General features: G+C 40.3%; 2 protein-coding genes across 2 annotated transcripts; one reads left to right on the plus strand and one right to left on the minus strand.

Annotated features, from left to right (window-relative positions):
- Window positions 1–20: 20 nt before the first annotated feature.
- Window positions 21–11229, minus strand: LOC114523855. Its single transcript, XM_028544898.1, is given in 16 exon segments — window positions 21–853; window positions 1078–1266; window positions 1728–1898; window positions 2027–2197; window positions 2398–5189; window positions 5191–6172; window positions 6371–6512; window positions 6721–7908; window positions 7910–8049; window positions 8122–8298; window positions 8377–8550; window positions 8932–9057; window positions 9168–9299; window positions 9454–9549; window positions 9654–9763; window positions 10344–11229. Coding segments are annotated over 16 exon segments (7347 nt in total). The 5' UTR covers window positions 10568–11229; the 3' UTR covers window positions 21–320.
- Window positions 11230–17674: 6445 nt separating this feature from the next.
- LOC114523848 (protein-glucosylgalactosylhydroxylysine glucosidase-like) lies at window positions 17675–21034 on the plus strand. The gene is made up of 3 exons (XM_028544892.1): window positions 17675–18626; window positions 18971–19176; window positions 19336–21034. Exons 1-3 carry the CDS (start codon window positions 17689–17691, stop codon window positions 20379–20381), a joined length of 2190 nt encoding a protein of 729 aa, XP_028400693.1. The 5' UTR covers window positions 17675–17688; the 3' UTR covers window positions 20382–21034.
- Window positions 21035–21309: the final 275 nt, after the last annotated feature.

The following is a 21309-nucleotide window of genomic DNA, read 5'->3' on the forward strand; positions in this document are numbered from 1 at the left end:
AAAACTTTATTCAACATCTAAAAATTTGAACTTTTACAAAGTTCACGTCATTACATTTATATATTATATAAACCAAAATTAGCGTGGATTATAAAAATACTTGTGTTTATAATCCATTTGTTTTCATAATCAGGGATTTGAATCAACGCAAAAGCGTTTAAGAACAAGAATATTTACAAATGTTTTTTTCTCCCTTTTTCTATGTATGTATGTTTTTATAGCATTTGCTTTGTCGTTATAAGGTACAAGCGAATGCAATCTAAATTAATTATTTACACTTTACCTTGTCCAAATTGTCCAACCCTTATCCAACTGCATTATTAAACATCTTCATCGATAATTTCATCATTATCTAACTTCAGCGTTGAACCCTTCTGCGCCTTCTCTCTTTCAAGTTCCTCGTACAGCGGATTACCGTATTTGGTTATGCCATCCGTACTCGATACCACGGGTTCGCAATATTCACCCTGTCCCCCTTTAGGCCCTTCATTGACGAGATCATGAGCCGGGTTGCTTTCGTACAGCGGATTTCTACAAGCTGAACTATTTTGGTAGTCCATATGTACCTGAAGGACAACGGGATCCGAAAGGTCGCTCGCTTCCTTCTCGGAACGAGCCGGAGTCGGGCTTATCACGTACAATGAATCCTCGGGATCACCAGAGGTTGTGTTCGTAAGATTCTCGCTATTTTCCGTCTCGTCATTGCTACACACCTCGTCGTTAAAGGCTGGATTACTCCAGGCATTCAACTCCATTTCGTGATCTGACGAGACGATATTTTTATCATCGGCGAGTTCATCAGATCTCTTTGCGGTCCGATATCTTTGCACGAAGAAAAATATCAGGAGAACGCCTTTGGTAAAAATATAAAAGAATAATCAATACTTGTGACAAAAACTTGCTTTCTCGAGTAACAGAATAACGTGTTAATTTTTGCACAATAAAGTGAGAAAATGTTTTTGAAAGGAAAGCCATGGGTTTTGAAAAGAAAGCTTTACTACACTAAGTTTATGTGGTGTCACAGAAACTCAGGAATGCAGACAAACGTGCTAAGATGTAAAGGTCTATTTAACTTACAAAGAACAAAGAATCCTCCAAGAGTACCGCCAATGACAGCAGCTTTATTTTCCTCATTCGCGTCCTTTCGAGCTCCGAGTTTTCCTGGCTCTCCTCCGCCATCTGTCGTTGGATTAGTTTCTTCTTTACTTGTCCCTGTATTCTCTTGTGTGTTTTGCTTCTCCGTAGGTTTTTTTGTCGTAGTTGGTTCTAAGGAAATATAGTAGAAAACGTAATGAATACAACCATACATAATACATACAGCTCTCATCATGTCGTGTGCTTCGATGGTCAAAATCTTTTTTAAAATGCCTTTTCAAGTCTTCTCAAAATTCCAATGTCTTCCATCTTGGCGAGTCAAAAATATTTCACTGTCTTTTCGTTATCTCGAAAAATCTCGCCGTTTTTAATGTCATCTAGCTATCATCAAAAGATCAGGGTTTTCTATTGTCTTCTCAGAGTTTTAAAACCTCCAGGCTCTGCATGTCATCCAGTTACGTTGCAGAGGCCAGATTGTTCCACATTGATTTCTTATTTACCGTAAACAATCATGATTTTCTCTCCAGTGTGTAAACGAGATCAGTTCGAACAAGAACTGATTATGTGCACTGGACGACTAAGTGAAATCCAATTCGAGCTGAACCAGTCTCCGTAATAATATAAAAACTTACCTGGAAGGCATTGTGAAATGTTCCTAGCTCCTTTGGTGGCAGTCACTTGACCATCGGGGCATGGCAGGCATTCAAATTGCCCTCTCATTGGCTGATACGTATTACCAGGACAGGCCAGACATTTCCCGACATTATCGATGATTTTACCATAAGTACCAGCTGGACAGATGACTGTTTCGAAGGAAAAAAGAAGGTTAATGTTTCTCATTGCAAGAACAAACAAAAAAACGGCCTTTTATCCATACACGAGCAACTAAGCTGTCTATGTATCATCTGAAGATCAATTTTGATCGAGCTACCTTTGCACTGGGACAAGTCAATGGCGGCTTCTTCCACGGTTGTGAAGCCCTCCTGACACTGAACGCATGTTCTTTGACCACTGGATGGTTGGTACATACCCACCCGACATGCAACACAAGTTGCTATGGCATTTTCATCTATTACTCCATAATATCCAGGAAGGCAATCAACTACATGAAGAAATTACTTTTCACTCGTGCTATGCTTTATCAAATTCAACAACACCAACAATTTAAAATGTAGTATATCAAACATTCAAACCGACAGAAACCTTGGATATTTTGGATTTCCATCCATCGTGCACAAAACTCTATGCATATCTCGGGGCGGCCATGAAAATAGCTTGATTTAGCTGGAAATAAAAACTTACCACATCTGAAGTCCTTTTGCAGTTTCTTTCCTTGAGGACAAGCCATTGTCACGCTTTCAACACCAACAGAATTTTCTTCCACGGAAAATCTCTGGTCACCAATGTCAAAATATAATGCCCCACCGTTTGCCGCTTTTACCAACCGACCAATAGCCGCACGGAGCTCTCGCAACGAGCCAATCAACTCGCCCGCATCCTTTACGAAATTTCCACCCTTACCAGTGGACACACGGTCGGCAACGTATCGGAACACCCACTGACAAACTTGAGACAATGGTATTGTACTGCACTTGTTTATCTTCAAATCTATGACTTGTGGGTTGAATTGCGCTGATGAATTCGAGGTCATATTACCAGAAGCAGACGATGTACCATTAGAAAAGGTTGTTGTTGCATTACCGCGAACAGATAACTTCTTTCTGCCATAGAAAGACAACAGCGACAAAAGCTTTGAACGAATTTCCTCATAGCTAATTTCATCTGGTTCTGATCGTCTAAAAGCCCTCACATTCTTTTTACTTCGAGACAAACTTACGGATAACTTTATATCAGAGACTGGCATAGAAAAATCTAGGACCTTCATGTAACTAGTTCTAGAACGACTAGTTCCATAGTGGTTGCTGACGTTGCAATAATACCATCCTTCATGGCGAATCTCTACCGGAATGAAATTCAAATATGAAAATTCCTGACCGCGTAGTTTCATGAACACGCTGGAGTTCTTTGCTCTGAAATACCACTGATACGTCATGTTTTTGTCTGTGGTTTCGCCCAAGCATCGGAGCGAATTATTGGTCCGAACGATTGCGTTCAGGCGTTTGATTGGTTGAACGGTAATGGACGGTGCGGGGTGGACTATGACCGTAGCAGGGGATGATATTTCCATGGAAACGTGATTCGTGACTACACAGCTGTAATTACCAGAGTGCGTGGACTTAGCCTCAGTTATCAAAAGAGTTCTTGATGTTTGATCGGTTAAATAATCATCATTATACATCCAGTTAAACTTCAGGAAATCTCCGCTTGCATTACAAGTAAGAATCAACGGTTCTCCTTCGCCGACGTCCGTAAAGGTATCGGGCTGTTTCGTAATATTTGGTGCCTGTGCGCAGAATAGTTTAACAGCTCTCATATCATTCAAAGTGTTTAATATATTCCACGAGACTTCGTTGGCTTCGTTCAAAGAGATCTCGGTATTAATGCTCAGGCGGCCGAGTTCTTTCCGGAGGAATGCGATCATCTCACGAAGTTTATGCGATCCACGCAAACCCGAGGCCTCGTTCATCTCGAACAAACTGTCCGTTATGAATACAATACAATCTTCAAAACCACTACAGTTCCTTAACACGACCTCAAAAATTTTCTCCATGGCTGTAAACCAGTTCTTGAAAAGTACTTTCGAATTTAAATTCAGGGGTTTATAGCCATCATTGAGTGCTTCGTCGTGGAGTGCATGCGCAGATAACATAGTTTTGTCGTTCTTAAGACTACTTAAATACGATTCTTTGTCAATTTTTAGCTTAAATGAAGAAGCCTGACTTGTGTTAAAGTTTTCGAAAATATGGCTGGCGTTAAAAGAGCTAAGAGATGTATTCCTTTTTAGAGAATCTTTGATAAGTTCTTTCGCTTCTGTCGTGAGGTTGAACAGCGACCTACTCATATCTTCAAAAGCCTGTTCATTGTTGATGAATCGTGTACACAAAGCATTGTACTTTTGTAAGCTCGACAGGGCATGATCCTTGTCGATTGAGCGTCTCCTTCGCGAGTTCCCATCGTTTTCTACTCCACGTTTCCCATACAAGTCTAAAATATCTTTTGCTACACCGCTTAGGGACGCGTTCACTTCTCGGAAATCAATAATCGCTTTAAACTCATGAAGCGTACCGTTAACGTTTAAGATAAACTGAACAGGGATCAAATAGTTCCCACCCTTCTGAAGTTCCACTTCAAAGCTTGCGCTATGGATTTCGATTCCTCGCCTATTTTCATCAAGAATCCATTTCAAGTTCAATTTCTGGACAAGCGAACTCGAAATGTTCAGGTTTGACTTCAAACTATTATCGTAGGCCTTTTGAAGGCGTGTTGCTGTGTCTTGTGCCAGGCTTAAAAGATTCCTCGCAGATTTCAGCCGAATTTCATCAATGCGCGACTGAATCTGCCAATAAAATAATTCACCTCTGGTTGTTTCTACTTCCTTAAGCATATCACGAATATCAAAGCTAGATTCATTTGCGGTTAGTTTATCCAACGCTTCGATTCGAATCTTATTGCAGAAGACATTTTTCGCGACGCAGTCTCGGTCGACCGATTTGAAAGCGCACGGGACGGTTGCGCAACAGCTTTTCGTGATATTCTCCGTGGTCACGTGTGTCTCACATGGGCGTTGGCACGTGTACGGCGCATGATATTTCTCGTAACGATGACCGGAGGTGGCGCAGGTTTCGGTGCGGATGTTGCAATCCCAGTGGCCATTGCGATCGTCTTGCTCGCAAAGTTTCTCAGAATATAGATTATTAATGTTATTAGAATATCCACACACATCTCGCTTTTTTGTGCCAGGGAATAGTTCAGATTTTCCACCAACAATAATACCGTTCGTTCCCTTTGAATTCTTTCCAAACGAAAATATATCCTTTTGTACATTGTACAGAGTCTTCTGCAAACCATTCACAACCAGACCGTCTTTTACATAAACTCTGACACATTCTTGCCGTTTGCAAGGTACATAACTTGCATTTGTTTTGACTAGAAGAGTTTCGGTTTTGTGACAAGTGGTCAGACAATTCCTTTTAGACTTCCCAGCTATCATAATTGCAATGCTTGCAAACTACGCCGGTCTGACAAATTTCCGGGCACTGTTTTACTTCAGGGCAAAATTTATCGAGGCGCGCTTTAAGACTGTCTAAACGATGACTAACATTTCCTTGGAGAGTTTTAAAGTGTGCCTCAACTGCCCTTAACTTTCTTATCGAGTCATTGTACGCGGCCAGCGATTTGTTGAGGTCGTCTTGTTTACCTTCGACGACAGCCAAAACGTTATCAAGGCGAGATTTAGCTCTTTCGGTTCTTTTTCCGAAGAAGGCAACCCGTTTCATCGCCTTGTCGTGAACTTTGAAAGCATAGTCGTTCAAAACGTTTCCTAGATCCTCCATAAGACTGCTTGCACCCGATTTAAACTGGCCCGATACAACGAACCTTTGATTTTTCCAAGATTCTAACGAGGAAACACAACTCAAGTCGGCTTCAAAGACACCATGCACATTACCGGTTGCGTTGAATCTTAATCCGTTTCTTCCAAAAGATACATTCACCAAATCCTGCAATCCTAGAAGCTCAACATTGCTTTCAAATGAACCTCTCGACATACGACTGTTTCGGCTTGAAATTCGAAGATCCACATTCAGATTTTTCGGTTTAAATATGCCGTATTTTTGAGCCATGTCGGTGCGTGCTTTACCCTTTACCCTGATATCAACATCTTCGTCGTTCCAGCCCAATTTGTTTTGCTTTTTCAATACGATACCAAAGTCTTCAAATCGCAACGGGCCGAATTTAAGAACTCCACGAAATGCCAAGTTAACAGACTTAATCTGATCCGACGAGGACTTGTTTGTGAGTCTCGACCGCAAATTCGTTTCAATGAAAGCTTGGATTCCATCGCCAGGAGATGTCTCGACAAATTTTGCCAGGTCTGAGTCGATGAAAGGGTTGGTTTCGAAGGAATTTGAGAGGTACAATCCTTTTTGGCCAACTTTTTTGTCACCTTTTGAACTTTCTATAAGTGGTTAAAAATAAGTTGAGATAAAAATAAGTTGGCTTTACTGTAACTCATAAATTGACGAAAAAATTGGCCTATTTGTTAAGAAATCCTTTAAAGAGCAGAGTAACTTCTTGTTTATTATCCTTCACTATTTTTCTACGTTCTGCAAAAACGACAGATGTTGACGTGGCTAAACAATGGACGGACACAAACCTCCAAACGTTGCAAAACTTATAGATTCAGCAGCTTTTAAGGTCATATTCGTCATTTTTCCTTCCACCGCAAATTGTATCGTCAATTTAATGTTGCCGTAAAGATGTACCAACCACATTTGGTCTAACGGGAACTGTAAAACCTAATAATAAACATTGTGGGAAACATACGTAAGTTTAAACGTAATCCAGTGCAGGAAGTATTCTACAATTACCTCCCTATATAGTTTAAGTCTGAGCTACATTAAAAATCGTCTTATCTGAACGTGAAAGTCATAAGTTTAGTTACGACAATATGAACGCTTGTAAAGATACTACAGGAAAGCATTCTGAAAATGCATCGTAACTTACATTATCCAAGTCGTCGACAGCAATAACCATTGTTCCATCAAATTCAAGAAATGAAGTGATGTTCTGTCCAGTAAACGACTTTCTTAGTTTGGCTACAACAGCGAGGTTACTTTTCCTTTTTAAATCACCTGTTATAAGTCTCTCGCCGTTCCAAAAGCTCTGCTTTCCAAACGGAGTCTGTATGGAATTTGTTTTGGAAATTTGAAGCGAAAAAACGGTCATCTTCCAACCATCAAGTTTCAGTCTTTTGAAAACCGAAGCATTCTGGATGAGATTCTCGTGCTTGCGTGGGGCACGTAAGATGACTGTCCCGGGGGACCCGCTACACAGATCGACAGCCAATGAGGTTAGTGTATTCCCATCACGTGTCTTCAAAACATCGCCGTCATTTTCCAAAGTCACGTTAATGTTAGAAGATCGTAGAAGTAAAAACAAGGAATCATCGGAAATGGGTTGCCCTTGCGCGGTATGATGTGGTAATTTTTTACCGGACAAAAATTGCGCGCTCATGTCGGATAAGTGGACTGATTTTGTTCGAATTTCGCGTCGTAAATTCACCCTTAACCATTTTGGAAAACTGTGTCTCAAAGAGTACAAAAAAGTCTCTGTCAAAACTTGATTTCTGGCTAACTGCTCGACAGAGTAATTTTGACTATTATAGCACTTTTCATCAACCGACTGTGTGTTCCTCGGAAAACTCGCGCCTAAAAGAGACATCGGGAAATCTGTTTTCCCAGCATGCACTATGATTACACCACTTGATGACGTCACTAACCCCGTGGTTTTCCATGGCTTCGTTGAAGAAGATACGATCACGTCATTACCAGATGGGCATTTCTTTAACACCATTTCATTACAACCGATTGGTAGTCTCAGCTTTGTCGCAGTGGAGTTTCCGACCTTTTCATTGGTAGAATTCTTGACGACGTCAACAAAGATGACGTCATTTCCGGGCGGAGCAAACTCGACGGCGTTTGGACCGGATATGGAATACTTAATTAACTTTATCCCAACCTTGTTCGTCGTGATCGTGAGAGACTGGACAGAAGACGAGGAATTGAATACAAGAAACGTTGGAGTAAACATGACGTCATGGCTGCTGGGGGTAAGGATTACGTAACCGGAAGACAAAGGCGAAGATCGAAATTCCAATGGTGACGACGGGATTCCAGTTGCTACTCGTCGATATTTAGGGAGCATCGATGTATCCTACATGACAATTCGTCCCTCGGTATCCCGTGTTGGAACAGTTACAAACATAGCGTGATAAACTCAACGGAATGCAGAGTCCGTTATGTTGACATGGGTTTCGTTCGCACGCTGTACTTTCTAAGAAATATAGAGTTTCATAGAAATTATTACGCTATAATAATGGAGAACGTCTGCTATAATGTAACTTACTTGTGCAGAGGATATTTTCTGGCTGCCAATCACCACTTGAGTTGCAAGATATCTTTGCGCTTCCTTCCATGAAGTAACCACGCATGCATCCCACAATGCACTCCGACCTGAACGGCGTATAGCATGGCGCATAAACAAAACCATGTTGGGGTGCGGGCGCCTTGGGACAGTGAATGACTGGAGAAAAAAAGAGAGAAGAATGAACTGAGAATCACAGATTTACATTATTTGTTTGGTTTAATAGTAAAGACATACTTTTACAAATAGTCTCGTCACCAGTCCACCTTCCCGTAGCACTGCATGAGCGGTTACTTGATCCTAATAATTCGTACCCAGGATCACAGTAAAAAGTGCAGATGTGATCTGTTGTATTTCCGGTGCACCGCATTGAACCATGTACAGGACCACGAACTTCTTCACACAAATGACCTAGAAAGAATAGGGTAGTATTGTTGTTTGATCCAGCTTTACTTGTCCCCACTTCTGATGTGAAACAGGAAATTTTCGGAAAATGTTTCCTTGACTGTCTTAAACGAGTTCTGTTTCGATAAATTCATTTTCACCGTTAGGAAAGGGATGAAAACTCTGATAAGAACGATATTTTCAGGTTGACCGGGAAACTCTTTTACTGAATGACGCATGGCACCAATCCGCTTGGCAGAAACAAACATTCAATGTCTTCATTTTTCTTTGAAAGCTAAGAATGTTCCATGGTGGACTGATACACACCACGTACACACTGATCAGTTCTCATACTAGGCTTGTGTAGAGCCAGAGAAGAACACAAATAAGTTTCGTCGGAAGACCTACCGTTACAGGTTCTGTTATCACTTATATTCAAGCTATATCCAGGTCGACAGGCACAACTGTATCCTCCGGCAAAATTAAGGCATCTTTGTTGGCAATGATGGACATTCCCCGCGCATTCGTCATGATCTAGGAAATGTTTGAGAGAAAGTTCAGCATTTTTGTTCTACATTTTTGTTTGTCTACTTTCTCGTTTGTTTCGCATGTGAAGTTTTCGTTTGGATTAAAAAGATATATACCTGTGCAGTTCTTTCCATTTGAGGCCAAAAAATGACCATCCCCGCAAGTGCAGTTGTAGCCGCCTCGAAAATTGACACACTTATATTGGCAGCCATGAGAGATATCACTGCTAGGATCACATTCGTTCACATCTAAACGTATACAAAAACGTTTTAGCAATGTTTCCACCGCCTGTGTGTGTGAATTAAAGATCCAACTTCACTCTCAGCGTGAGTAAAGGCTGTTTTTTCATTGCATTCGCTTTGTCCGGCCGTTGAAAATGATGCTGACGGGCAAGCAACCAACCTTGTTGACAACTAGATCCATTCCACTGCGCCGTGCAATTGCAAACGTTAGGAGAGATACACACGCCATTATTTTGGCAACCACCAGTACATATTGCTGAAAAAGTTACGATAAAATGTTTAGGGTAAACCGGTAAATTCGACCTTCACTATAGCTCGTTGTAACCAAGGTCGAGCATACGATATATCCGATGAACCTACGTATAGTGCATTCATTTCCTTTCTGTTTCCATCCAGTCTTGCATACGTAAACAACTCTTGTCTTCGTTACCATTTTATAAGCAGGCACGTACGCAGTGTATGACCTTGTGCTGAAAGTGTGAATAAATAAGATGCTTTTTGCACGCTGGTCAAAGTTCTCGATCACAAAATAACAAGCACTACAAATAATTATTTATTATCGTACTTAATCGGTCATTTCGTACTTAAAATGATGAGCCTAGCTCTAAGTCTAATGCTTGGAGAAAAAGTGCATTTAAAAACTCAAAGAAAGCAAGTTCTTTGAAAGGGGGAGGGGACAGTGCGGCATAATAACAGTACTGGGAATTTCCGCTGTCTTTGAGACTTGAGTAATCTCTAATAAACCTTAGTGAACTCTAACAAGTGGACGCAATACTCTGGGCTCGAGGCTTTTGCGTGACATTCTCGCGCGGCTGCCACGTCCTTCGCGGGTGCTCGAGTCCATGCACCATGTCCACCTCTTACTCAAATTTCCCACGGCCATCCGCTGTGGTTTATGTAATCAGTATTTACTCTTTAGCTCGACAGAACCAGCACTTCCGGAAGAAGAGTCAATTTTAACGGAATTTCCGCCACTTGTAACGGCCCCTTATATTATTTCCTTGGTGATAAAACATAACAGCATCGAACAGAACTGCATGCTATATTTACCTGCATTTTGTTGTACAAAAAAAACCCCAGATCGCGCAAGTTTGTGTACATGTCCTTCTATACTTCGTAACTTGTTTTGTCGTCGCTTGAGGTGTCTGGTACTGTTCGTATTTCTTCATAACATTAGTCCTAGAGAGATATTCATCTTGTAAATAAATATCAATGGTGGGAAGACTGAACGAATTGGCTGGATGACAAGGCTCTTGAACGCTCTTATCCTTCATTTACTTCAGGGGAGGTTGTATCAAGCTAAACGGTGTTTAAGTTCAAAATAGAAAGCAAGTCTATCGTCTTATTTAACAAGTGGACGGAATGTCTTTAACCTTAATACAAAGATACTGTTTAGTGTTTACAACTACATATTCAGTGCATAATATTCAAGTAGACTTATTCAAGAGAGACGTGAGAGTCGGTTACCTAATTTTGACTTATCTACCGTTTAGGCTATACGGGCTTGAGTCTTTGATTATAAACTTGCTTATTAAATATGATTAAACATGTTCAAAGGGATATTTGAAGTTCTGTTTTCTATAATTACACCAAGTATATAAGTTAGAAAATATTGAATAATGTATAACTTCCTCTCTAAAACATCCTTCATCATTTAATCTCTGCGATCTTCAGCAGGTCCTTGCACTCGAGCCATTAATCTCATTAATGTCGTGGCTTTGAATGACCTTACAGTAAGCAGGAAATCTTGTTTGTATGAATTGCATCAGCTGTCAAATGCCAGTCAAAACTACTTTAAGTCGCGGAATTATTTAGAAACTCGCCTGAACATGTTCACTAAAGAATCCCCATGCCAGCTGACACTAAATTGGTTCAAACAACAAGTCCTCGTTGGGACTTAAACTATCAGGAAATGGACCTGTCGTTTTAGTTTTTTCTTATATAGGTTTAGTAGGCGTATTAATGATAAACTTGAATATCGTTGGCAAATAAATGGCAAGGTCACGCTTATGAACTTCATTGAAGACGTGGAATTTCCGCGTCAAATAAGGGACTGGTCATAATTTAGCAGGGGGGGTGGGGAGGTGTAATTCAATATTTTAAGGAATGATATTTTGCAACCCTGTCTTGCCTTATCCACAAAAAATCATGCCCCCTCCCCTTGTTCGAGACGGTAAAAATGCCCCCCCCCCATCCGTCAACGTTTTGATAAACACTGCTTCAAAATGAGAAACTACTGTAATCTGCACCGTCAATTCAAAATAGTAATTACACCTTCAAAAATTTTTCTGACAACGTTTATATAAAGTAATAAAATTAATTTATATACGTCCACTTATATATATTCCAAGGGTGGGTAGACTACAAGTTTTGTGTAGTTCGCTACAACTACTGCTATTTTAAAATAATGTAGTCACCTACAACTACTGCTATTGTCAAAAATATGTAGTTTGGTTCTTTTGACTACGTGTACAGCTATATCGCTAGAAAAATGTAGCGAAGTATTCGCTACTTCGCTACAACAAAATTCCTGGTATCCGTGTTTGTAATTTATATTGATTTCACATGTTTTAAACATATGAAATGTTAAGCATAATATGCTCATATATTCTGATACTATGGATTAATGGCGGATGAGCCAAAGAATTCTAGAACAAAATGTGGGTCCAAACGAGATTTGACATGGTATATTAAATGACTAGTTTTGTATTATAGTGTATGAACTATAGAGTATATAGTCGAGGGATATTAAAAAATCGAAAAGTGGCGAATAGCGATTGTTGTTGAAAAAGTAATCAACTACTTCGCTACTTTTAATATAGAAAATATAGTTCGCGACAACTTCAAACTACCAGTTTTAAAAAGTAGTCTATACAGTTACTCGCAAATTGTAGTTCGCTACAGTTGCAAACTCCAACAACTCCGATACTACCCACCCTTGACATATTCATATGTTAAAATTTGGTTTTAAACATAATATGTTAGTTATTTCTAGTGAAAGACCCTGCTATTTAAAATATAAATATTTTAACACAGTGACTTATATAACTTTTCATTTTAAATTCTATAACTAATTTTGTTTAATGTTCTAAGCAAAGCTTATGCAGTGCAACTCAAAGTCTAAGCATGTATAAAAGAAATAATTACAACCAGAAATAAGCAACCCCCCCCCCTTATAACTGTCTAACATTTTATGAACCCCCCTTTTTTCTGGCTAAAAAATATGTGACCCCCCCACTATTTCCACCTCCCCACCCCCCCTGCTAAATTATGACCAGTCCCTAACTTAAAAAAACTTGCGATTCGGAAACACCTTGTCCTTGGTTTTACCCGCTCAAGCCTGTTCGGCGTGGCATTGAGCTTCTACGCAAGTTCGAGTGAAGTTCAATTTAGGGATTGTAATGATAGGATCATCTGGAGATGTGATATACCCCCTGTACACTCACGAGCCTAACTCGTGACCTCAAACTCGGTTCCTAAGCAGATTAGAGATTTGTTAAGGAAACGATATTTGTCGGTGGATTTTCTCCGAAGATTTGAGTTCAATAAAATAATTATGTGGAATTAAGCTGACCACCCTTTTGGGTTGTAGGGCTGATGTGAACAGTTAACAGTTTATACGACAAATACGACATAAACGAAAACAAGCTCTTATCACGAATTATAACACCTGGTACTAGTTGTGGTAATGCCGATCGTAGGATGTTTATGTCTGCAGTTATTCCTGCTAAAAGTATTGTGTCTTGCATTTCGGAAATAGACAATGGATCTTGGAGAATGATGAGACAAAGTACTATCTTTTTAGCAGGGTTTTTGTGACCCTGCTAAAAGAGTTCAACAGAGTTTTTTGACATGGAGAAAACACTTAAATTGACCCTTAAGGTCCTTATCTTATTAAGCTGTTGACAACATAAAATAGCAATTTTGGTTTCGCTTCGGCTGTCTAAGTGCATGAAAGAATAACATGAAATTCGGCGCTTTTCAGTAACCCAGCAAGGGAACCACTGCTTCTAAATCTCAAAGATCTAGCTAGAGCTGTCTGGTTGACTTATCCAGGAGGACCTATAACATAGGTTATGTTCCATCTTTCAAAACAGTCTATAGAAAGGACACAAAGATTGGACCTTTTTAAAGTCCTAACACTGAGATCCATATATAAATATCGCGTATTTTGTGAGATTTGTCTGTGCTATGCCCTCGTTTCTTAGCAAAAACTGCCTGAAATAATGAAGGAAAATACAGCAAATATCAGAAAATACCAAAGTCGAAAAAAACAATCATTCATCCTGCTTATATATGAAAGCACTTAAAAGGCATTTCATTTCGAAACTTCCAAAAATATTTGATAGTCCAATGGCTATCAAAGACTTTTTATATTGCCAGAACTGCTTGAAACACGATAAAATCTAAACTTGTTGGTTGTGTGAGTGTAAAACGCGATGATATTTCATGCGCCGCCGGTAAGCGAGGCACAATCGAGGCTTGTGTATTTTTATATTGAGTTGTTGTTAAAACAATGAAACGAGAAAAGGCAACTGTTTATGTTTTAAGGATAACAAACCGTGCCTATTTCCTTCAAAAATGGGTAAAGCACGAGGCTTAATATCGGTGAAGAATGCAATTAATAATGAATCTTCAGAGTCAAGACTTCTCACAATATCGTAAGTGCACATTTCAGTTCATTTCAGATGCATTTAAAGGCTCATTTACACTATGCGATTTGTCAGTCGTATAGGATTCTCATCCTGGCGTATGTGAACGTATGAACACACATACGACATACAAATCAGTGACATTTCAAATTTCTCCCTGAAAGGAAAGGGGGAAGATTGCGGCATAGGCCCTCCTTTGCATTCGTCAGAATGATAACTGCACAAAATTCATCGTATAGACAAATTAGGCCTTAATACTACTTGAAAACGAACCAATTAATAAAGACGAGTCGATTACCAACTATGTCGCGAGGAAATCATATCTGGGTGAATGAAATTGTAAGGAAACTGGGCGATATATTGGTAATCACCGACGATATATTAAGCTCATTATTTCTAAAAAAACGCCTTTAGAAATGCTTTGCTTAGTTTGGAAGTTGAAACGGAACATTTTTGTCATTTATACGCCTCATTTTGAAATCACGTTTTAAAAGGTCATGATCTATGAACATTCTTGTTCCATTTAATGATCTGCATCCGAACTCTATCACGTCTTCATGGTAGAAACAACATCCGGGTATGATATCCTGACAAAATATCCATAGAGATCAGCTTTTCAAGCAGTTGATCGCAGAAGCCAAACTGGATGCTTTAAAATCCCTTCAATACGTTGCATTTTGTATTTCTTAAACGCATAATAAGTCAGCTGGCAGGTCTGCTTTGAATTTGTTTGGAAATGAAATATTATACGTTTGTACGGAGTAATGATTATAATATAACTACAGGGCGGGAAAAATCAATTTTGTGTGAAAAATTGGATGTGGATTGGAAGTGTCCTCCCAAAAGTACGAGACATATATTTTAAACGTAGCCCCAAAACATTGCCATTTGTCCAACTTCTAAAACTGACTCTCAACCAAAGTACTTGGGCCTAACAAAACTGATCAGTGCGTTTACATGCTGTGTATATATAAGCGGCCTTGAATTAACAATGGGAATTGTACAGGAATAGACTGTGAATTTGTTATATACATGTTAACAAGTTAAGAGAAATCAGCGTGATGAGGGCTTTTGATTAACTAATTATCACGGAGAGTATATATACTTTGTATTTGCACGATGTTGGTTACTCAGTCTCGTATCGCATTATTACTAGTCATCATTAGCGGCAAAGCTCTGCTGTACCTATACGGTGATGTTCCTGAAATGCGACGCATATTTTTAACGCACATACATGTAAGGAAAAACTTTATTGGTTGGGCGCTCAATTTGGTCCTGGGATTAAGTGCTTCAAAGATGAAGAGCGAACATTCTACAGATGTTTTACGTTTTTTCCATGGACGTCCGTCCGTCCATCCTTACAAAACTATCGTATCTCCCAAAATATCGCATGGCGTCAAGTCACTTCATCAGTAAATCTAACAACATTGGAAATTTTCTTCTCAGCTAATCCGGGGTGATCGTTTCCGTGTAGTTGATAAAAATACACAGTCGACGTTTAATTCACCCGGTTATACTTAGACGCAACACGCTCGCAATAATGTACTGCATGTGTACGATAAAAATCGGCACATAGCCTGGCCGTGGTTAGAACATGGTTCAACGAACAACGTCCAGTGAAGTTGTTCAATTACACGCTAATTAAACATAACACGTTGTTAAAGGAAATATAAACCAATCTGATATTATAAATAGTATAAAATCATCCTTACCCGCCTGGAAGCAAACTCGTTGAACCAGTCCTTGTCACGCAAAGAATGAACACAAATGCGCTCAATAGTATTACATTCGTCATTTTATATGGCAGCTGTCCTCACGATGTAAGAACCAAAGTTATACTGTAAAATTCGCGTACGCCGGCGTTTAGATAACTTCACGAGCCACGCACGTCGACCCACCAATGATATAAGACGAGTCAGCTACGCACGAATGATCGCCTGATCACTAGAAATACTAGATAAACGAATATGGACGGTTACGAGTGTTGCGTGTACGCCATTGGCTAGATAAGGGGGCGTGGCATAGGCGTCCTATGGTTTGTACGTACGTTGAAGTAAATGCTACAGTGGAGTGTTACTACGGAACTTAAACGCGAGATGTTGTGTAGGAAATTACGTTCTTTGAGCACGGTAAAAGTCGCAAAGTAAAAAGCGTAAAAGATTTTGATTGTTTTGTTTGGTGAAGAACACGCGTTTGTGGTTGGACGAATGAAATATGAATGATGTTTAAGAGGATAACATGATTAACATCGCGCCATATCCTCGGCTGATGTGGCATGATCTGAGAAAGCCAATCATTGGTCAGGAATCTCGCCAAAAAATTAGCTTTCTGCCATTACGTAACCTCCTTATGGGAGCCATCATTTCAACTACTGTAGTGAGTGACATCCTAACTGTCGTTACATCCTGAGACAGTTACAGTCAGTAAAACAAAATAAGTCAAATTGCTTTTGAATGACGGGCTTCAGACAACTGCGGGAGGTTTAGAGCATATCTTTTGTCCCTGTATATATATACATCTGCATTACAAAGGATATTCCATTGATCTATTTCGAAGCCTGTATCATGGAAATGTCTAAGACTAAGTCATTCAGTTGTCTCAAACGTGACCAGAACAGCTGCCGTTGTCTCGACAATTCTGCGAGATGCAATCGTAAAACGCCGAATCCTCCTTCGAAAGGAAAAAAACTGGTAGGTGCATGCCCTCTATAACTTTCTTGTAAGCACCAGAATGTCCCAACTTTCTACGAAACAAACTTGCCTAATTGCCTAATTGATATTAGAAACGAAAAGCTAGTCTTAGAAGGAAAACTAATTATGTGAAAGCGCTCACCGGTTTTAGTGTCCGAATTTTCCCTTTCAATTTTGCTGTCAAAACGTCGGGCCGGTAACTTTGATGAGACTGAATCACATCTGGGCGAGAAACTCGTTTTAAATCTATAATCTATTATCAACATGATCAAACACGAAATATTGGGATAACAGAGGAACAAACAAAGTGATTTTCGTAATAATTACGACACCTCCTAATTACGACTACCAATAATTACACATTCCATTCATATTCAGATGTGTTTTTCAGTCCATTTTTCCGTCTAAGATGAGTTTCCCGTTTGGGATATAAATTCGGTTAATGTGATCACAATAAAAGCAAGTTCACTCGCACAATTCCAAATGTCTTATGAGCCTACGATCACTGAATCCTCTGGCCAACTGGCCATGGCGTGCTACCGACTTCAATTAAGCCGATTTTTGGCAATGTACACAAGACTTAGTTGTTGTACAATGAACGAAGCAGAACGACTCCACTTGATCCGACTTGTTCCGACTTGTTCCGGTCAATGACATATGCAAGTCTGCTGATTCATGAACGAAATCTATATTCCAGGAGCGTACCCGTGTTTGGGGATGAAGAGAGGGTTCCCCCCCCAGCTCCCCCCTCTCATTGTTGAAGATTTCATATGGACATCAAACTAGTAACACATATTAGAAAGGCTTTTCTTTGCCAATACACCCTCTTAACTGCAAGTGGTTACATGAAAGATTTGATTCATTTCAAAATGACAATTTTCAGATACAACCTCTTCTTCGACCGCCTGACAACCCATTCTTATATAATTCAATTTAAAACACAAACTCGCAAAGGAAGTGCACGGTTAAATATTCTATCCCCTTTAGTGGTTTAATGATTAAGTTGAAAATATCATATTTCCCGTGTCAATACATAGCATTATACATGCCGTCATGCCTACTTTAACAGCCACGCTAGCTCTCGTGAAATCGCTGGCCTTTGTAGCCACAACATTCACATTGTATTGGAGCGTTTTTCGTATCTACGATCTTCCCAAACAGAATTTCTATGACGGTAAAAACAACATGTCTTCAAGTGTATTCACCAGCGATACTTTGCCTTCAGACGAGCGTCTTATGGCTACGATTGGCAATGGATTCCTCGCGACGAGAATTTTTAGCGATACGATATTCGTGAGCGGTGTTTACAACGGACGCAGACGGCAGCCCAGCCACAGGGCAAGGATACCGTCGACAGTGGACATACGCATGTCCCTTGAAAACGGGGTTGTCGCTACGAACACAACCTATTCTTTAGATGTCGAAAGAGCTGTGTTTACACATCGAGTTGATGGTAATGATTTTGTAGTAGAGGAATTAATATATGCCCATAGAAAGCTTGAGAACCTAATTGTTGTCGAAATAAGAGTGAAGAATTCGCAGGAAAAGGCGCTAAATATCGGTCTGTCTACGTCCAGAGGGAACACGAGCGACGATTTACACTTCACCGATCTTCCACGAGCTAAATTTCCACCGGGAAGCACGGATCTTCGGGCAAACTACGGAATGATAAACACCACTGAAGAGGCAGACAGCAGGAGGGTTGATGTGGCTGTAGTTTGGAGCAAGGTTCCCGAGTCTTTGGTCGTCGAAGCGAAAAGCAACAGGACTTTCTATTTTGTGACTGCAATTGTCACAACTCTGAACACGGTTACCTACTTGGATACTGCTTTCGATTGTCACAAACAGGCTCTGATTCTCGCGAAGGAAGGTGGTCTTCTGGACGGGCACACAAAAGAATGGGCTGGGCTCTGGCAGCAATCTGGCATCGACGTTCTGGGTGACTTGAAACTAGCACAAGCAATTCAAGGGAGTTTGTACTATATTCTTAGGTAACCGTTACTAAGAGAGTCTTACTATTTTGCACCCGTTTTTTGGATTCATTTAACAATACAAATAGAAATACCGGTTGTTTGAATGAAATTGAATCATCAACTACCATGAACTAACAATTATTAAAAAGAACCCCCAATTTATGAATACTAAGGTTGAGTGAAAGCGATATTCAGAGTTGATTTCAAGACACATTTCATGAAAGATGTTTGGTACATTTTCAACCATAAATTTTTATGAGTAGTTACTTTATGTTTCAGTGAACATAATGTACAAATTCTCTTCTGAAACTTCCGAAATGGCATCTTGATCATGTATTCACACGATTTTCTTGTCCCCTCAGTTCCATTCGTTCATCGTGGCCGTACGGGTTAAGTCCTGGAAGTCTTTCAAGCAACGACTATTGGGGACACTCGTTTTGGGACACGGAGACCTGGATGTATCCATCACTGCTCATGTTGTACCCCGAGATCGCCCGAAGTCTTTTACTCTACAGGTTTCAGCGCATGGATGCTGCCAGGGTGAATGCCAAAAATCACAACGTGTCTGGTAGGTTCGGTACAGAGAATCTTCATGATTAGTTGGGACATTTGAGAGATTTTATATGAAGTATCTCCCCCCATGTTTGAGTTGGAGCGTAGCGCAGACACCCTTGTACCATACTCGCTTGTAAAACCAAACAATATTTTCCATTTATCAAATTTCTAGGCACGATGTTTCCATGGGAAAGTGCATTTACAGGCTGTCCAGTTTGTCCCGAGGAAGTATACTCGAATTATGAAATTCACGTGAATGGTGACATTGGTTTTGCCGTCGAGCAGTTCTGGATGGTAACGCAAGACCAGGAATGGTTAAACGAGGTCGGAATACCTTTGATAAGCGGCATCGCGGAATTCTGGGCTAGCCGCGTGACGTATGATGACGTTGCCAACGATTACGTCATCAACGCGGTGATGTGCCCGGATGAATACCATTCCAACGTCAATAACTCTGCGTTCACGAACGCCGTCGCCAAGCGAAATCTCGAGTTTGCGAGCAAAATTGTACCATCCGCGCCGGCGAAATGGTTAGACATTGCACAGCGACTGCGCATACCGTTCGACGACGCGCTTCGGTACCATCCGGAATACGACGGATACAATTTGAATGTCACTGTCAAGCAGGCCGATGTTATTTTGCTTGGCTACCCTTTGATGTTTAACATGAGTGAAGAAGTGCGCAAAAATGATCTCGTGATCTACGAGCCACGAACGGACCCCGACGGGCCAGCGATGACTAAAGCCATGTTCACTATTGGTTGGTTGGAGCTCGGAAAGGACCGTAATGCCTCGACTTCGTTTCGAGAAAGCTATCAAAATGTGCGCGAGCCTTTCAAGGTCTGGACCGAGTACCCTTCGGGGGATGGAGCCGTGAATTTTATTACCGGTATGGGCGGATTCCTACAGGCGGTTATCTTCGGGTACGGAGGTCTACGAATACATCCCGATGAAATCCGACTGAATCCTAAACTGCCCGAGAACGTTACCGAGTTACCTGTCCGCGGTTTGCATTATCGTGGTAACGTATTCGATTTGAGAATCGGTCCATCTCAGACCAGAGTCGGTGTGAGATACGCCGACATCGAAGCGAGGCCGCTACTGTTGCAAGTCGTTAAGAGCAGAAAACAGTTTAACTTGAACGTTGGTGAAAACATTACATTTCAAAATAGCGAAGTAATCATTAGAGAACATGATCAAAACACTAAGATGGCATAGAACTGCAGTTTAAATCATCCTTACCGGAATACGAATATACCAGAGTATGACCTATGACATACCATAGGCTATGCATGCATTGCTATGAAATTATCAATAAAATTAATAAAATATTATTTCTTTCAATTCTGTACCTCATTTTATTAGATTTACAGAGTGTGACTTTTTAACATGGCCGACATGGGCTTCAAAAATTCACACCAGATGCGTGATCTAGTCTGAGATTCGTGACATTCGTCAGCTATTTTGTCATCGTCGTTTTATCCGTTGCTAAATCAGTATTTGGGCGCCATTAAGTTTTATAAACTATACATGAAACACGTACAGAAAACATGAAACACGTACGGCAAACCTTGATTTACTTTTTTGCTCAAAAGGCTACGTTCACAGGAGGAAATTGGACGAATTCATCTGGTTGTGTGAACGTAGTCTCAACGGCAAACACACTTATTACAATAGAAGCTAACCTTTGAAGTAGAAATACTCGAATAACCTTTATTGTCCTACAATTTCAACTTTCCTTCGCCTCAAACTCTTCTCGAAACTCTTCTTGTGCTTTCCATGTTCCAAAACTAGAAAAATCGAGGTTTTCATAGCGAAATACGGCATGAAAAAGCATGCTTCTTGTGGGCAAGTTCACCTGGCCTAACCGATTCCACTTGTTTGCGAAAATTGGTGATTGTCTGTGTTCATTGGTATGTGAAAGGCTTTGTTATAAAAATAACGCAGGATGTACATGTATAAATTAAAATGAATGCATTCGTGAGTTTTCAGACCACAGAGGACGTATGGCCCTAACAATTGTAAATAGCTTTGAATTGTGAGTCGGATTACTAAAACGGACAATGAAAAGCTCAAAGGTACGTTTTCAAACAATGGACAAGAATCTCTGTCCTAGGATTAGACTGTCTAACGAAGTTAGGGACCA

Source organism: Dendronephthya gigantea, unplaced genomic scaffold (genome assembly GCF_004324835.1).
Source record: "Dendronephthya gigantea isolate DGI-Jeju-01 unplaced genomic scaffold, DenGig_1.0 000028F, whole genome shotgun sequence".
In the NCBI taxonomy this organism is placed as follows: domain Eukaryota; kingdom Metazoa; phylum Cnidaria; class Anthozoa; order Malacalcyonacea; family Nephtheidae; genus Dendronephthya; species Dendronephthya gigantea.